The sequence below is a fragment of the Rattus norvegicus genome, chromosome 12, assembly GCF_021556685.1.
Source record: "Rattus norvegicus strain SHRSP/BbbUtx chromosome 12, alternate assembly SHRSP_T2T, whole genome shotgun sequence".
Taxonomy (NCBI): domain Eukaryota; kingdom Metazoa; phylum Chordata; class Mammalia; order Rodentia; family Muridae; genus Rattus; species Rattus norvegicus.
In genome coordinates this window covers 49,444,577-49,461,262 of record NC_141545.1, presented here as the reverse complement: position 1 = coordinate 49,461,262, position 16,686 = coordinate 49,444,577, and the positions used below count along the sequence as shown (strand labels likewise).

Below are 16,686 nucleotides of genomic sequence, written 5' to 3'. Positions count from 1 at the left end.
CTCAGGAAGAACGTCTAGAAACTTTGAATAGCAGCAGGGATGGTTCCCATCTCTCCCGCCAAGTCCCCACAGCTCAGAGGTGGATGTGAGCGGGTTTTCTCTAAAGAAGTGTTCTATGTGCTACAGAATGTGCAGAAGTAGCTTGCACCCTTCCCCCACCCCTCTGTGGATCTATGTTTGACAGATAAAGCCATATATGTTTAAACTGTTCAGTGTGGCTTTCCATCCTGCATATATTTGCAGGGGTGATTCTCACGGCCAATTCAGTTTACAGACATGTCGCCAGGTGCTTATGTCGTTTGGGAAGAGCACTGAGTTTTTTTTTTTTTTTTTTTTTTTTTTGAAGCAAATTTCAAGTGCATAATACATTAATTATCGACACCATGCTGCTACACACCCAGAAAACTAAACTCACCTGGGGTTCTGTTGTTTGTTTTTGTGTTTGCTGTGTAGCTCAGCCTGGCCTTGAACTTTCTGCATAGCTAAGGCTAGTCGTATATTCTGCATGTAGCCCAGGCTGGCCCTAAACTTAGAACAGTCTTCCTGTTTCAGCCTCTTGGGTGCTGGGGTTCCAAGTATCGGTGGAACTGATGCTCTTTTAACAGCGTTGACTTCAGAACGATGAGAAAGCAGTCCATGTGTCTGTTGGAATTAAAATGAACACAAGGAGGGAGTGGAGCATGGGGGGAGCCCCCGCCCATATCCCAGCTATTGTAAAATTCCAGAAGCTTCCAGAGCTGGATCCTCCCGGTTCCATCACCACCTGGGCCTCCCCAACAGGTGCAGAGTGAGATCCCGGGCTCGCCCATCTTTCTCATGAAGCTGGCCCAGAATGCTCGGCACTTGGAGGTCCAGGTCTTGGCAGATCAGTATGGGAACGCAGTGTCCCTGTTTGGACGAGACTGCTCCATCCAGAGGCGGCACCAGAAGATCATTGAGGAGGCTCCGGCCACCATCGCTGCTCCGGCTGTGTTTGAGTTCATGGAACAGGTGCCTTTGGCAGAGTGGGCTTGGGGCAGCTCTGCAGCATTGGCTACAGTCATGGTGGCTGGAAGTGTGGGTGTGACAAAGCCCATGGAGGGTGGTGATCCCGGCATCACACAGATGTGTTTGGCCCCACAAGGTGGGTCCTCAGTTTGCCCCTGGGAGGGAACAGGTGCTGACATTCATAATGACCCGAGAGAGTCCTTGGCCTCTGTCTCTGCAGTGTGCCGTCCTCCTGGCCAAGACTGTGGGTTATGTGAGCGCGGGAACCGTGGAGTACCTATACAGCCAGGATGGCAGCTTTCACTTCTTGGAGCTGAACCCACGCCTGCAGGTGGAACATCCCTGCACTGAAATGATCGCAGATGTCAACCTGCCCGCTGCACAGTTACAGGTGAGTTCTTGAGAAATGGGGCCCAAGACCCCGTGTGCGTGTGCGAGGCTTCCCCAACTCTAAGCCCTAGGGGGCGGGGCTTTCCCAACTCTAAACGGGAGGGGGGGCGAGGGGCGGCTTCCCCAACTCTAACACTAGGGGCGGGGCTTCCCAATTCTAAACCCTAGAGGGTGGAGCTTTCCCAACGCTAAACGGGGGGGGGGGGGGGCGGGGCTTCCTCAACTCTGGGATTTTCTTTTTCACGTGGCCTAGGTTCACACCTTGCTTCATAGGGAGAATTTGGGTTTTGAAGGGATTTGTTTTTATTAAGTTTACAGCATTAATCAGGAGTAAAGGATAGAGCAGCGAGGAGCAGAATGATGAGAGAGCGTTAGATCAGACACATGGGCCATCAGGAAGGACCCAGTGGGGAATCCCAGGAACCAAAGGGTCTGTGAGATCATTTGACTACTAAGATGGTCCCCCGGCAGAGCACGTTCTCCCTGACCGCAGGCAGCTGTTTCCACCCCAGGCCTTTCTGTATTACAGGGCGACCAGTAGCCCAGGCTCTTGGCTTTGGGAAGGTGACTGGGAATGACTGACCTCCCAGCCCGGTTCACAGACACTGGTTTTGCTTCCACTGTTTACTCTCCTGTTCTCAAGGACGCAGAGACCTCATTCTTGGGCCATTTTGCTGTCTACTGTTCCCTTTTTATAGGGTTAGCTTTCCCCGGACAAGGGTTTGGGAGGACAGTCTCGAGACGGGGGTGCTTGGGCATAAGGGGTGGCAACCCAGCCTCCTGAGCTGGCCTCTCAGCGCGTGACAGTTCATTAATGTCATGCACATTACAGAAACCTGGAGAGCGTGTGACCCATCACGAAGGACCTCTTTGTTAATAAGAATTCTAACATTTTTAAAAAAGATTTATTTATTTATAATATATAAGTACACTGTAGCTGTCTTCAGACACACCAGAAAAGGACATCAGATCCCATTGCAGATGGTTGTGAGCCACCATGTGGTTGCTGGGAATTGAACTCAGGACCTCTGGGAGAGCAGTCAGTGCTCCTAACCACTGAGCCATCTCTCCAGCCCATATTCTAACATTTTTTTAAAATTAATGTTCCTTTCCCTCTGGTCTTTCCTCCTTCCCTATTTCTATGGTGTTTTTAAAGAAAAATTTAAAGGACTATTTATTCTTGCGTGCATCTGCATGAGTTTTTGTGCACTACACTCATGCAGGTGCCCTTGGAGGCCAGGGGGCATCGAAACCCCCCCCCCACGCCGCCTGGAGTAGGGTGGGAGTTATCCACATCATGAGTCATCTGATGCTGGGTACAGAACCTGGGTCCTCTGGGAGAGCAATGCATTACGTTTCTATTGCTATGATAAAATACCATGAGCAAAAACTTATGGGGCGGAGAGTTCATTTTGCCTTATGGCTTCAGATGGATTTATAGTCTGTCCTTGGGGGAAGACAGGACAGCAGGGTCAGGAAGACCAGGGACCGTGCCCTCAACCACACATAGGACACAGGGAGTGGACTGGAGTCTGTTGGAGCTTTAAACTCTAAGCACATGCGTGCACAGGACACCACAACCCTACTCGTTCGAACCTTGAGGTGGGAGAGTGAACCTTGTGGGGTTGTGAGAGAGAGGTGGGGCGAGGGAGGGAGGGAGCAAAGAGAAGGGGGAGGAGAAAGGAGAAAGGACTTTCCCTTGAAAGGATGGCTTGTCTGTTGTCTGCAGCCATACACAGAGCCTGGTTAGCAGAGTTTCTCCCTGCCTAGCCAATCCAAGTACCCAGGTACTGGATAGGAACATGAATTTATCATGAGGCATTGATGGGGAGGGACCCCAAGGCCCTAGCTCAGCACAGTTTCTCACCTCTGGGTCAGTGGCAGAGAGGGCTATGAACCAACAGGTGGGACTGAACCTTGTGACCTCCCCTCCCGCCAGTGTGGCCATGTAAAGGAACAAGGTGTTCTGTGACAGTGTCGGGGTTGTAGCCCATGGGAGTTTAAAGGATTCTGATCCAACCCAGATGCCTGTTCCCCTTCACTGTCATGTGTGTGCAGTCTCATATCTGGAACATTCTCTAGTCTTTTCAGTCTTTTTTTTTTTTTTTTGGTTCTTTTTTTCGGAGCTGGGGACCAAACCCAGGGCCTTGCGCTTGCTAGGCAAGTGCTCTACCACTGAGCTAAATCCCCAACCTCGACTTTTTTCTTAAGACATTGACTTACTTTGCATGTGTGAATGTGAGCTTGTCATGCCACGTCACATCGTGTGTGTCAGTGACTGAGCACCTGTGTCATGCGTGACTATGAGCACATGTGTCATGTGTGATTGAACACATGTGTCATGCATGAATGTGAGCATGTGTCTTTTGTGACCGTGAACACGTCATGCTATGCCATTTAGTGTGTTATTGTGACTGTGTGTCATGTGCATGAGTCTTGTGTGACTAAGCATGTATCATGTGTGTCTGAGCACATGTGTCATATATGATTGTGAGCACATGTCATGTATGACTGAGTATGTGTATCATGTGGGTGTGAGCACATGTGACATGTGTGACTGGGCATGTGTCATGCATGTGAGTATGTGTCATGTGTGACTGTGAGCATGTGCGTTGTACATAAATGTGAACATGCATGTCTTGTGTGACTGAGGACATGTGTCATGTGAACATAAGCATTCGTCATGTGGGATTGTGAGCATGTCATGCCACATCCTGTCATGTCAGAAGATATTTTGTAGGTTCTCTCTTTCCCCAACATGGGTCCTGAGCCTTGAACTCAGGTCGTCAGGCTTGGCAGCAGTCACCTATATCTGTTGAGCCATCTCACTGGCCCAAAAACCGGTGTTTTTGAGCATTCAGGCTGAGTGTCTGTCAGTTTGGATTTGCTCAATTATTTCTTCTGTTTCGATTCACACTAAGTATTTTTGCAGAACATTCCTGCGTCCTTTTGAGATGCCGAATTCCACCACGTGCTTAAGAGGAGGCGGTGACGCGCCTAGGCTTTTCTTGTTGCTTTCATGAAGCCTCTGTGACCACCCAGCCAGCCCTGTGGCTTCTCTCTGTGGCTCCAAGAGGCTAGCCTCAGACTTAATGGCGGAGATCCTTCTGTCACGATGGTCCACACACACCTTCACGTGCACAAGCCAGGTCTTCCCGTGTGCCCATCCCCAGGGTTATCCTAGTGTGGCCAGGAACTTGCGATCCTCCTGCCTCAGCTTCCTAAGTACTGGACTTGGAGTGTGTGATAGCAGGCTCAGTTGACGTTCTCTCCTCTCCTGTTCCCCTGTACACAGCGCTGTTGAGACGTTATAGGCTCAGTATATCTGAAAGTGTTGACTGAGCCTCTTCTTCACATTCCACTGCTGCCCGCCATGTCCCAGGACCAGGATCCCAGCACACTGACCTGTGGGATGGGTTTCTCCTTAGATCGCCATGGGCGTGCCCCTGCACCGGCTGAAGGACATACGGCTTCTGTACGGAGAGTCCCCCTGGGGAGTGACCCCCGTTTCTTTTGAGACCCCTTTGAGCCCTCCCATTGCCCGAGGCCATGTCATTGCAGCCAGGATCACCAGCGAAAACCCAGACGAGGCAAGTGTGGGTCCCCGTGTTTCTACCAACTGCAGGCTCGCAGCGGAGGGTGGGCCCTGGTCTATGGTATGAGAGCACGAGCACCCAGAATTCTCAGCTCATACCCAAGAAACTCTGGGTGGAAGCTATCAGTCATGGCTTTGGGCTTCACCAAGACCCTTCACACAGCCCCTCACTCCCATGACCTCTCTGGGTGGTGGTCACATTACAGCCTGCTGGGGTCAGGTAAGCCATTCCTGACTCTCCACATGATTCCCACCTTCGGCATGTGTAGCCAGATTTGAATCCCGAGTTCTGGGGTTTCTGCGCTTTTGGCTGTAGTCCTGTCTTTCAGGGAGCCTCTAGGAGGTCCCCTTGAGACTCCTTTTAACTGGGGTCTTTAAAACAATCTTCTGGCTTCATTGCTTCCACACCTCTGACCACTCATTGTTCTAGGGCTCACCAGTCTCCTCTGGTTTCCATGTGTGTGTGTGTGTGTTGTGTGTTTTATGAGTATACCATAGCTGTCTTCAGACACACCAGAGGAGGGCATCAGATCTCATTACAGATGGCTGTGAGCCACTTTGTGGATACTGGGAATTGAACTCAGGACCTCTGGAAGAGCAGTCAGTGCTCTTAACCACTGAGCGATCTCTCTAGACCTTTGTGTTTTATTTTTTAATCAAAGATTTAGTGTGTGTGCTTGAGACAAGGTCTTTCTCTAGTAACTCTGTCCTCAAACTCCAGATTCTGCCTCCTGAGTGCTGAGATTAAAGGCATGTGCTACCATACCTAGCTTACTTAAAATTTATATATATATATATCATCATCGAGTCATATGGCATTAGCGGGGTATATTCATCTAGGGCATCATGCCACACTACCTCTAGCTATTCTCTGGTCCGGCCGCCGCGCTCCTGGCTGTCAGCCACAGAACTCTGCTCACATTCCCAGCATCCTCCCCCTAATGGTTATAGTATCAACTCCCAGCAACCTCTTAAAATCAAGACTCAAGAAGCTTGTAACTTATCAATCAGATTTATCTCAGTAAATTTACACTCCACAAACATCCACACGATAAACTCATGGCCCATTGATAATGATATAAACTGCCCGCCTAGATGAGACAAATTGTCCCATAAAAGTCCATCCCTATGACATACTCATAACCACCCATGGCCATTTAAGGCCACATGGGTCTGGGTCGTCTTTCTCTGCCTCCATCTTGATTCTCCTCCCTTCAAAACTCGGTGCCCGCCTTACTTTTTCACTGCCAGATCATAGGCCTAGTCTTAACTTGTGCCAGTCCTCACCTGCATACGGACAACAGTCTACATATTTATTTATTTATTTTATGTGTATGAGTGTTTTGCTTGCCTGCGTATATGTGCACCATATGTGGACCCGGTACCTAAGAAGACCAAATGAAGGTCCCCTGAACTGGAGTCACATATGTTTATAAGCCACCATGTTGGTCCTGGGAATGAAATCCAGGTTCCCTGCAGGAGTGGACAGTGCTCCTTTCCACTCTTGGCTTAAATTTTTATCAGTGAAAATGTCCAGTCTTTGGGTGTTGTGGGGATCACACCCAGGTCCTTCTGCTTGTGAAGTCAGTGCTATTTGTGGACCCGGTTATCTCCCTAACTCGGTGCTCAGAGAAATAACTTCTGTTCCTCTTTTCCCTCTCTCTGGACTCCAGGGCTTTAAGCCAAGCTCAGGGACAGTGCAGGAGCTGAACTTCCGCAGCAACAAGAACGTGTGGGGTTACTTCAGCGTGGCCGCTGCTGGGGGCTTGCACGAGTTTGCCGATTCCCAGTTTGGGCACTGCTTCTCCTGGGGCGAGAACCGTGAAGAGGCTATTTCGTCAGTATCTCCCCTTCCCTTCCCTTCCCTTCCCTTCCCTTCCCTTCCCTTCCCTTCCCTTCCCTTCCCTTTCTTCCCTTCCCTCCAACCCTGCCTCCCAAATTTAAGAAACGTTCACAAGTTCCTGTGTGCAGGCCTGATCACCTGAGTTCCACCCCAGTTCCACAAGGCAGCTGGAGGTGCACACACACGCTCACACACACACCTCTGACCCACACACTTGTAATGGTGTGGATGCACCTGCACCTGCATGCACACACACACACACACACACACACACACACACACACACACACACACACAAACCCTTCCCTGAACATCACTTACCGTTTTAAGCACTGAAGTTCAAGAACATGTCTCTTCCTCTGTTGGAGACCTGCTGTGAAGTCAGGGAGCTCACCAAGGCTCACAAGGTCTTGAGCGTGCAAGAGATCTAACTTCAAAGAGACCCCCAAACCATTCAATGGTGTCTAAAGGGTGCCAAGTATGAGGCTCAGGAGAGCATGGGGACACCGTTAACACCTTATAAGTAGTTTCCACACCATCTACTCCAAGACTTAGTTTCTTCTGGGGGTCCTGCTGCTCCCTGCTCTCTACCCCAAGTCTGTGACAAGGAGAAAGTCACATTAACAAGATACTCCCCTTGTCTCTCCTCTTGACATCTCCCTGCCTGGACATGGGCCCAGGAAGGTAAAATCCACTTTGTGTTGTAATTAGACGTCCCATGCAGGCAGATGACCACACTTCAGAACGTAAAGAGTCCAAAGGCATCGGGAGTGTTTTGTTTAAGAAGCGTCAGACTCTGGTCTGGCTGTTTAACTGTGAATTAATTTGACAGTTTTGGTGGTAGTGCCCCTCGCTAGGCTGAGACTAATTCATTTTATATGTAAGTACACTGTTGCCATCTTCAAACACACCAGAAGAGGGCATCAGATCCCATTACAGATGGTTGAACCACCATGTGGTTGCTGGGAATTGATCTCAGGACCTCTGGAAGAGCAGTCAGTGCTCCTTACCACTGAGCCATCTCTGCAGCCCAGACTAATTCATTTTGATCACGTTCTGGGCAAATTGAGGTCCTCGGAGAGAGTGGAGGGAGACTTGAAGCAAGTGAGACTTGGTTAATGGGAGGAAGTGGGCCCAGCGTGCTCTAGGGGAGGCTCAGACTGCGGTCACCGTCTGCAGCTGCTACAGACGCAGGAACTCCGTCTCTTATTGCTGTCAGAGTCTAGCAAAGGAAAGCCTTCGGACTCTGTGATTGGCTCCCTGATCAGCGACATAGTCAAGCCATCTGCAAAGAGTCGGTCTTCCTCAGTTGCGTGACCATGTCACACACAGAGTCAGACCTGTGGCTGGTTGACACCTTCATTTTAATGTTCTCACTGTTTAAACATAACTATTACTGTCTCTGCTAGTAGCTGCTCATGGCTCCCCAGGACGCTGTGAGGGGTTGGGGCTTCCTCTCCAGGAATGTGCCTCATCCTAATGGCTTCCCCAAAGGTGCAGCCATGCCTCCTGCATGGCCACTGAGCCGGGGGCAACAGACACATCTGGACAGAGCAGCCAGGGATGGGCAGCAGTGGCTTTTTTTTTTTTTTTCCAGTTCTTTTTTTCGGAGCTGGGGACGGAACCCAGGGCCTTGCGCTTCCTAGGCAAGCGCTCTACCACTGAGCTAAATCCCCAACCCCAGCAGTGGCTTTTTATGAGACAGGAGATTTGAACAGACCAAGGAGAGACAGAACTTGCTCTCAGTCAGAGAGGCCCACCCCTCTCTGTGGATCAGGGGCCACTGCAACTGCTTTAGATGATGGAGCATCCCTTTGCAACCCTCAAATACTGCAAGTGGCAGGGTTATTAGCCCATTTTTCAGATGAGGTAACTGAGGCCCAGGATGGTTAAGTGAGGTCACCCAGCCAGTCCACATGCCCGCGCTCTCAGATGCTCTGAGAAACCTCCCAGGAACCGTGGGTAAATGTGGAAACCAGGCACATGTCTCTCCAGGAACATGGTGGTGGCTTTGAAAGAACTGTCTATCCGGGGTGACTTCCGGACCACCGTGGAATATCTCGTCAACCTTCTGGAGACGGAGAGCTTCCAGAACAATGATATCGACACGGGGTGGCTGGACCACCTCATCGCTCAGCGGGTGCAGGTGAGGGAGAGGCTGCTCTGCCTCCCTCCCCCAGGGGTGGGGGGAAGAGGTGGCAGAGATCCCTGCTTCCTGCAGGTACGGACACCTGGAGTCTTTCCTAGGCAGAGAAGCCGGACATCATGCTCGGGGTGGTGTGTGGGGCCTTGAACGTGGCAGACGCGATGTTCAGAACCTGTATGACGGAATTCCTGCATTCCTTGGAAAGGTGGGTGGACAGTTCTCCCCTTCCCCTCCGGTGGTGTGTGGGCTGCAGGGAGGGCAGAATGGGGCTTGCTGAGAGATGACTCTCATTAAGTAGCCCATGCTGGCATCAAAATTAATCCTCCTGCCTCAGCCTCCTGAGTGCTGGGGTCATACCCAGTATGCTCCCCATCTTCAACCCCGTGCTAGGTGGCGGGTTTTGAGGGCAGGTCAGTCACCATTGAGCTGGGATGCCTCTGTTATGGCCTGTGTTCACTCCACCTAGGAGAGACTGAGAGTGGGGGGTAGGGAGGTTTGTGGTTCTGGAGGGCCCTTAGGGGAGGGTGAAGCTGACAGGCGGCTTGTGCTTGGGTCATCATCGTTGGGCAGGACTGTCCTGTGCATTGTAAGGTGACAGTGGAAATTATGTCTCCTGCCTACTAGAGGAGACCATTCCCTGACTGCCCCAGCCATGGGAACAAATATCCCTCTCTAGAAGTGCTGTGACGAAGGAAAGACAAAATGTCCCCACAAAAAGCACGGAAGGGAAACCAGCAGTGGCCGCTTGTCCCCTTTGAGGGACCGCCCATGTGCTAAGGAGGGCAGGTCACAGACAGGACATATTTGCCTTGCTTATAAATGCTGATACATATAACAGTTTACTTATTTTTACTTTATATGCATTGATTGGTGGGTCGTCTGCATATATGTGAGTGTAAGGGTGTCGGATGCCCTGGAACTGGAGTTATAGACAGTCCTGAGCCGCCATGTGGGTGCTGGGAATTAAACCCGGGTCCTCTGGAAGAGCATCCAGTGCTCTTAGCTGCTGATCCAACTCTCCAGCCCTGATCCCACATATATTTTTGTTGAAATGGTCTGTGTTTGTTTCCTGAGCTAACTACCCTCCTGCCTCACCTTCCCAGGGCCACGTTTATAGATATATAACCTGACTTTCATGGGGGGCTTTTCTCCCAGCAGAAGATTTGAAGCCATTTTAAAATGACCCATTCTTCAGTAAGCTGTAATCTACGTACAGGTGTCACTGTCTATTCAGGTTTTTATGAAACAATACCACACCGCAGGGTCTTGTAAACAATGGAAGACATTGCTTTCAGTTCTGGAGGCCGGGATATCCCGGGTCATGGCGTGGGTCCATTCAGTAGGTACCAGTTCCTCTCTGGGATTTGTGTCCTACGCTTTTAATAAAACTCAGCTCCGTCTGGTTTGCTGATGCCCAGGAAGGGCCAAAGCCACATGACTCACAGCTTGGTTGATACTGGGAATGGAGCCCAGGGCTTCGTACACAGGGGTGTCTACTCTGCCATGGAGTTCCACCTCAGCCTCCCGAGGGCCATGGAAGGTGTCACTGAGCCCAAGGGGGTGCTATAGAGATCTCTGCTCCTTCCTGGACTGATGATAGGCACGACTCTCCCTGCAGGGGTCAGGTCCTCCCGGCTGATTCTCTGCTGAACATCGTGGACGTTGAGTTGATTTACGGAGGCATCAAATATGTTCTCAAGGTAAAGGCCCGTGCATCTCAAAAATCCCCGCCATTTTGAAACTGATGGGAACGTGTTTCATTTTATCTGTGAACCTGGAGGGGAGTGGGATCTCAGCAGTGTATCCCTGGCCTTCAATCCTGAATAGTCTGTGTATAGAAGGGGAATCTTGAGTGGAACCTAAAGAAGGCTGCCTTTTATCCGAAATCATTTGTGTATGTGTGATGTAATGCATGTGTGTGTTAGGAAGATATACGCATGAGGGTAAGCCTTGGGCTGGTATTTCATTGGTATGGAAGTGCGGAGCCTGGGCCACACTCACTGCACACACCTCCCTCTTAGACAGAGCTCACTGCGCATGCCTGCTTCCTAGGCAGAGCTCACCGCACAGGGCTCCCTCCTAGGCAGAGCTCACTGCGCATGCCTCCTTCCTGGGCTGAGCTCACTGCGCATGCTCCCCTCCAATATCCCAGCTCTCTAGTAAGCCATAGTCCATGTTCAGGTGTATCTGTTTATTCAGGTTTTTTTTCTTTTTCTTTTTCTTTTTTCTTTTTTTCGGAGCTGGGGACCGAACCCAGGGCCTTTCGCTCGCTAGGCAAGCGCTCTACCGCTGAGCTAAATCCCCAACCCCTATTCAGGTTTTTATAGCAAAATACAATAGAGCAGGGTCTTGTAAACAGCAGAAAGAAAGTCCAGGGCAACCAGGGTCATGGCAGGGGTCAATTCAGTACCTTCTGAGGGCCTGTTTCCTGGTCTCTGGTTGGTAGCTTCCTTTGCTGTGTGTCTTCATGTGGTAGAGGAGAGCAAGGGAGCCCTTTGGAGTCCCTTTAAAGTTTTTAAATTGAAGTCATATAGTGATGGTGCAAGCCTTTTAATACCAGCCCTTGGAAGGCAGAGGCAGGTGGATCTCTGTGAGTTCAAAAGGCCAGCCTGCTCTACAGAGGGAGTTCTGGGACAGCCAGGGCTACACAGAAAAACCTTGTCTTGAAAATCCGAAAAAATTTGTTTTAAATTGAATTTCTTTATTTATGTGTATGTGCATATGCGAGTGTGAGTACATGCATGCATACGTGTGTACAGGAATACCACAGCGTGTGCGTGGAGGTCAAAAGCAGCCTCCGGGAGTTCATTCTCTTCCTGCCCTGTGGGTCCCAGGGATCAAACTCAGCTTGTTGGACCTGATGGCAAGCACCTTTGCCACTGTGTCATCTCACAACCCTGGGGTCTCTTTTATAAGACTACTAAGAAGGGCCCACCCTCATGACGCGTGTAACTGAACCAGCGATCTCACTGCTCAGTAAGATCTCGTTTGAGGCTGGGTTTTGGCACCGGAATGTGGGAAGCACACGGTTTAGTGGGCTAGGCCTCATACGAAGCCTCCGCAAGGTGCTCACCCAGAGTGAAAGCTGCAGTCCCCGCCACAGTGGTGCACGAGCCCTGTGTCTGCAGTCGGAAGCCTTTGTCCATGTCCAGGGCAGTAGGCTGCTAGCCCGTGAACCACCATCATGGGGATTCTGACGTGAGCCTGTCCCCACAGGTGGCCCGGCAGTCCCTGACCATGTTTGTCCTCATCATGAATGGTTGCCACATCGAGATCGATGCCCACCGGCTGAACGATGGGGGCCTGCTCCTGTCCTACAATGGTAGCAGTTACACTACATACATGAAGGAAGAGGTGGACAGGTGCGTGAGGGCTGCAGCTGCCGTGTGGGGAAGCACGGAGGATGCGCAGCTCCCTCTGTGGGACGTGCCATGCAAACTAGGGTTCTCTGGTTCATTGTGGGGCTTCTGGACGGAGTGCGTGGCTGGAACTCCATGCACCTGGCAAGAATTGGAGGGTAAGGGACCCCAGGCAGCACCAGAGGATTTAGAGCCAAACAGGACATAGCAACCAGCTCCATAGTCTGCGGGCTGAGTGGGGAGGGACCAGCTGCCTCCTGTGGTTGGGTGTGGGACAGATGCAGGATCCAGCGGCTGGTCTGTGAGCTGCTGTGAGCAGCATGCCCAGCTATGGAGAGGGACACTGACGTCACAGCTCCTGGGCTTCCAGCCTATGACAGAAGATGAGGTGGGCGGATGCTGGATGCTGCAAGCTCTAGCATGGAGCATTGCATGATGGGTACAGGTACTTCCAGCTCCCATTTGCCTGACCGTGCTGAAGTCACAGTGCTACAGGGATGACCCAGGAAGAGGAGGCCACCCAGACCTTCCCCAAAGAGAACAAAGTGCGCGTGCGTGTGTGGGAGCGTGTGTGTGTGTGCCTGTGTGTGTGTGCGCACGCGCGTGCATGTGTGAAAGTGCGTGTACGTGTGTGCCTCTTAGAGCCCATCCTGGAAGTCATAACAACGAGGGGTACCCCTTTTTATTTTTTATTTCATTTTATTTTTTTAATTTAAAAAAAAATTTTGGGGGGGTACCCCTTTCTTAACCCCTAGTATTTTAGAGGAAGATAGGTTAGAGTTATACCTTAGTACTGTCTTATAACTACGTTCCAGCTGCTAAAAATATTCAAGATTTCTCCTAGGCTCTGCTCAAAGCCTGTCTTCCCCAGTTTGGTTAGAAGGATTTGGAATCAGTTAAGAGTTATTGAATAGTATTGATTGATTTATTGATGGATCGATTTCCCTGTGGCAGGACCTGGGGGGATTATGTCAGTAATAGAAACTAATCTTTAGCCAGAAGAAATAAAGGCCCTAATGCCTCACAGAGGGTGCTGAAAATGCCTGCCCTGGAAACGGGGAGATTCCCCTAAAGTCTGGCACCCTTGCTGGGCCTCGTTCATCTTCCACACTCCTCCCCCCCCCACTTCCCGTAGTTACCGGATCACTATCGGCAATAAGACATGCGTGTTTGAAAAGGAAAACGACCCCACCGTCCTGAGATCCCCCTCGGCTGGGAAGCTGATGCAGTACACGGTGGAGGATGGCCAGCACGTGGAAGTCGGGAGCAGCTATGCTGAGATGGAGGTGAGCGCAGAGCCTGCCCTGGAGCTGTGGGCCTGAAACCCTGTCTCAGTCCAGTTTCTCAGAGAATGGGCCTTGGCAAGCTCGTCGGCCTCCGAGGTTCACCCGAACTCCTTGTGGTATCCAAAGGATACTTTTAAAAGAGCTCAGATAGCATACATCTCCCGGGAAGGAGCAAGAACTGCGTGGCGCCATGGTGGTGGTGTCACACGCCTTTAATCCAAGCACTCAGGAGGCAGAGGCAGGAGGATCTCTGAGTTCTAGGCCAGCCTGCGCTATGGAATGAGTTCTGGGACAACCAGGACTACACAGAGAAATCTTGTCTGCAAAAACAAAAGCAAAACAAAATGAAAACCACAGGCCATCGTGGACTGAGCACTGACCATCCAGTGGCTGCTGATCTAAGTGCACTTACTATATAGCTATATGCAAATGATGTGTATGCATATGTATGCACACATATATATTTGTATATGTGTATATATGTATATGTGTTATACACATACACACATACATACACACACATATATATATACACACGCACATATATATATATATATATATATATACACACACACACACACACACAGAGGCACACACACATTACTGAACTGAGAACGGACTCTAAGCCCTAAAACACCTCAGGCAAGTGTTGTATCACTGAGCTATACTCCAGTCCTGTCATTTATAACGTCAGCATGTTCCTGAGGTGGGCACACAGGTGATTCCTGTTGTATGCATGAAGAAGCCAGACCCTGCAGGGCGAACTGAGGATCTTGCTTGAGAGCACCCAGAGCCAAACTTCCAGCTTGGCGTCAGCTCTCTGCCGTGAGTAAAGTGAATGGCTGCTATGGATAGAACACCTTCCTGCACAGACCGGGCTCTTCACCTCCATTATTCTCTGTGAGGGAGAGGATTAGCTGCCAATTTACGGAGGGGACACCCAGGTTCAAAGACAGGGCAGTGCTTGGAACTTGCAGAGGTGACGGCATATGGGGTTCTTGGGCATAGGGACAGCTGAGCAAGGAGCAGCATGGTCCCGTGGCTCCACGTTGGTACCGTGATCACGAATCTCATGTCTCGGGCATCTTCAGATACCCAGTCAGGCAGATGGGTCACAGGATAGACTGCAGGCAGGAGCTTTATTTTCCAAAGCACTTTCTGGAGTGTGCCCTCAACCACGGGCATGGGGTTGAATGTCTGCTTTTTTACAGCTGGGAGTGGGTAGGGTAGCTCTAGGAAAGTGTGTTGTTCAGCGATGCGACGCTGTCTTAGATAAGGTTTTACTGTTGTAAACAGACCCAACAAGGCCACACCTACTCCAACAAGGCCACACCCACTTTAACAAGGCCACATCCAAGACCACACCTCCTCTAGCAAGGTCACACCCACAAACCACGCCTCCCCAACAGGCCACACCCACCCAACAGGGCCACACCTTCTCCAACAGGACCACACCCATAAGGCCACTAAGCTCCACCTGCTCCAACAAGGCCATACCCTGGGCTAAGCATATACAAACCATCACAGACCCGTTCTGAGAAATATGTCCTGGACAACTTTTTTGTCATGTGGACATTGCATAGCATATTTGCACAGACCTGGAAGGTGGCAGTCCAAGCATGGAATGCAAGACGCTGCTGCCGACTGTCTTAGTGTTAAGTGTGTGCTGCACTTTACCAGACGGGTCAGCATCCTTATAGTCATGTGGCACAGCCACCGTCAGTGCAATCTATTACCCTGCAACTGACTTTATACTAACCATTGCGGGTAATAGGATTTAACTGTGTTTCTGAGACAGAGGGCTTCCTTTGAAAATAGTTAGAAGCTGCAGCTCAGTGGGTAGAGTGTTTGTTTAGCATGCATGACACCCCGATTTCTGCTCCTAGCCCCGGAAACCGAAAAGAGAAAAGCGGTTTTTGTGTCTGTAAAGTGGGCAGCACACACACCTGCCTCCCTGGCTGTCCTTTTATTGGGGCCCATTCCTGCATGGCGCCCGTGCCTGGTGCACAGCAGCCTGGGAGAAATGGCAGGTTCCTTGTCTTGTGTGTGAGCGGTGTCCAGAGGTTTGCTGTCACCATGATGCACCCCTGTTGTCCACAGCGGCTAGCTTTTGGTGACTCCGGATGCCGGCCCAGGGAACTCTGACCTGTCCCCTCTGCCAAACAGGTGATGAAGATGATCATGACCCTGAACGTGCAAGAGAGCGGCCGGGTGAAGTACATCAAGCGACCAGGGGCGGTATTGGAGGCTGGCTGCGTGGTGGCAAAGCTAGAACTCGATGACCCTTCAAAAGTGCACGCGGTATGTGGCCCGTGATCCTAGCTGCTCAGGCTGGCCCAGAAGGTCCCACCGTGTCTCTCCGTTCCTGTACCAGTCTGCGTCCTTCGCAGACACTGGGCTCAGATGGTGATGGACCGTGGCAGCCACGCCCCATCCTCTCCGTTCCTTTCCTAGCTCTTAATCTTGCTTGGAGCAAAGACCAAGATCCAAGCAGGGCCCCTCCCCAACGATGACTGTGGTTTTCCCTCTCTCCCCTCCCTGGCTGGAAGGATCTGCCCCAGGCGTGGGAAGCCCACTGTCACGAGATAAGATTTCTTAGCTTGCTGATGAAGCTGCCTTTTGCTTACTTTCAGTGCTGGGGATAAATCCAAGGTCTTGATCATGCTTGGCAAGCACTCCACATTGGATTTGAATTTTTATTTTATTATTAGTGTTATTGTTGTTGTTGGTGTTATTATGGTGTATGTGTGTGTGTGTGTGTGTGTGTGTGTGCACCATCCTGTGTGAGTAGAGGTTGAAGGACAACTTTGGGGAGTTGATTCGTTCCTACTGTGGGTTCAGATTTGTATGGCCAGCATTTATCTGCTGAGCTATCTCATTACCCATATATGTATGTGTATGTATATGTATTATATGTATATGTATGCATATGTGTATGTATGTGTGCATGTGTATGTATATGTATGTTCATGTGTATGTGTATATGTATATGTGTATATATGTATATTATGTGTATATGTATGTGTATATATGTATATGTGTATGTATATGTATGTATATGTATATGTGTATATCTGTGT

At 50.4% G+C, this 16,686-nt stretch overlaps 1 protein-coding gene across 14 annotated transcripts in view; it reads left to right on the top strand.

Moving 5' to 3' along the window:
• Acacb (acetyl-CoA carboxylase beta) overlaps nucleotides 1-16,686 on the top strand; it is a 110,527-nt gene that overhangs the window by 49,157 nt on the left and 44,684 nt on the right. For all 14 annotated transcript variants that reach the window (NM_053922.2, XM_087577588.1, XM_087577587.1 and 11 more), the window contains 10 exon segments: nucleotides 781-990; nucleotides 1,208-1,378; nucleotides 4,806-4,967; nucleotides 6,646-6,809; nucleotides 8,811-8,961; nucleotides 9,063-9,166; nucleotides 10,580-10,661; nucleotides 12,178-12,323; nucleotides 13,456-13,606; nucleotides 15,773-15,907. In NM_053922.2, coding sequence (NP_446374.2) covers nucleotides 781-990; nucleotides 1,208-1,378; nucleotides 4,806-4,967; nucleotides 6,646-6,809; nucleotides 8,811-8,961; nucleotides 9,063-9,166; nucleotides 10,580-10,661; nucleotides 12,178-12,323; nucleotides 13,456-13,606; nucleotides 15,773-15,907 — 1,476 coding nt within the window.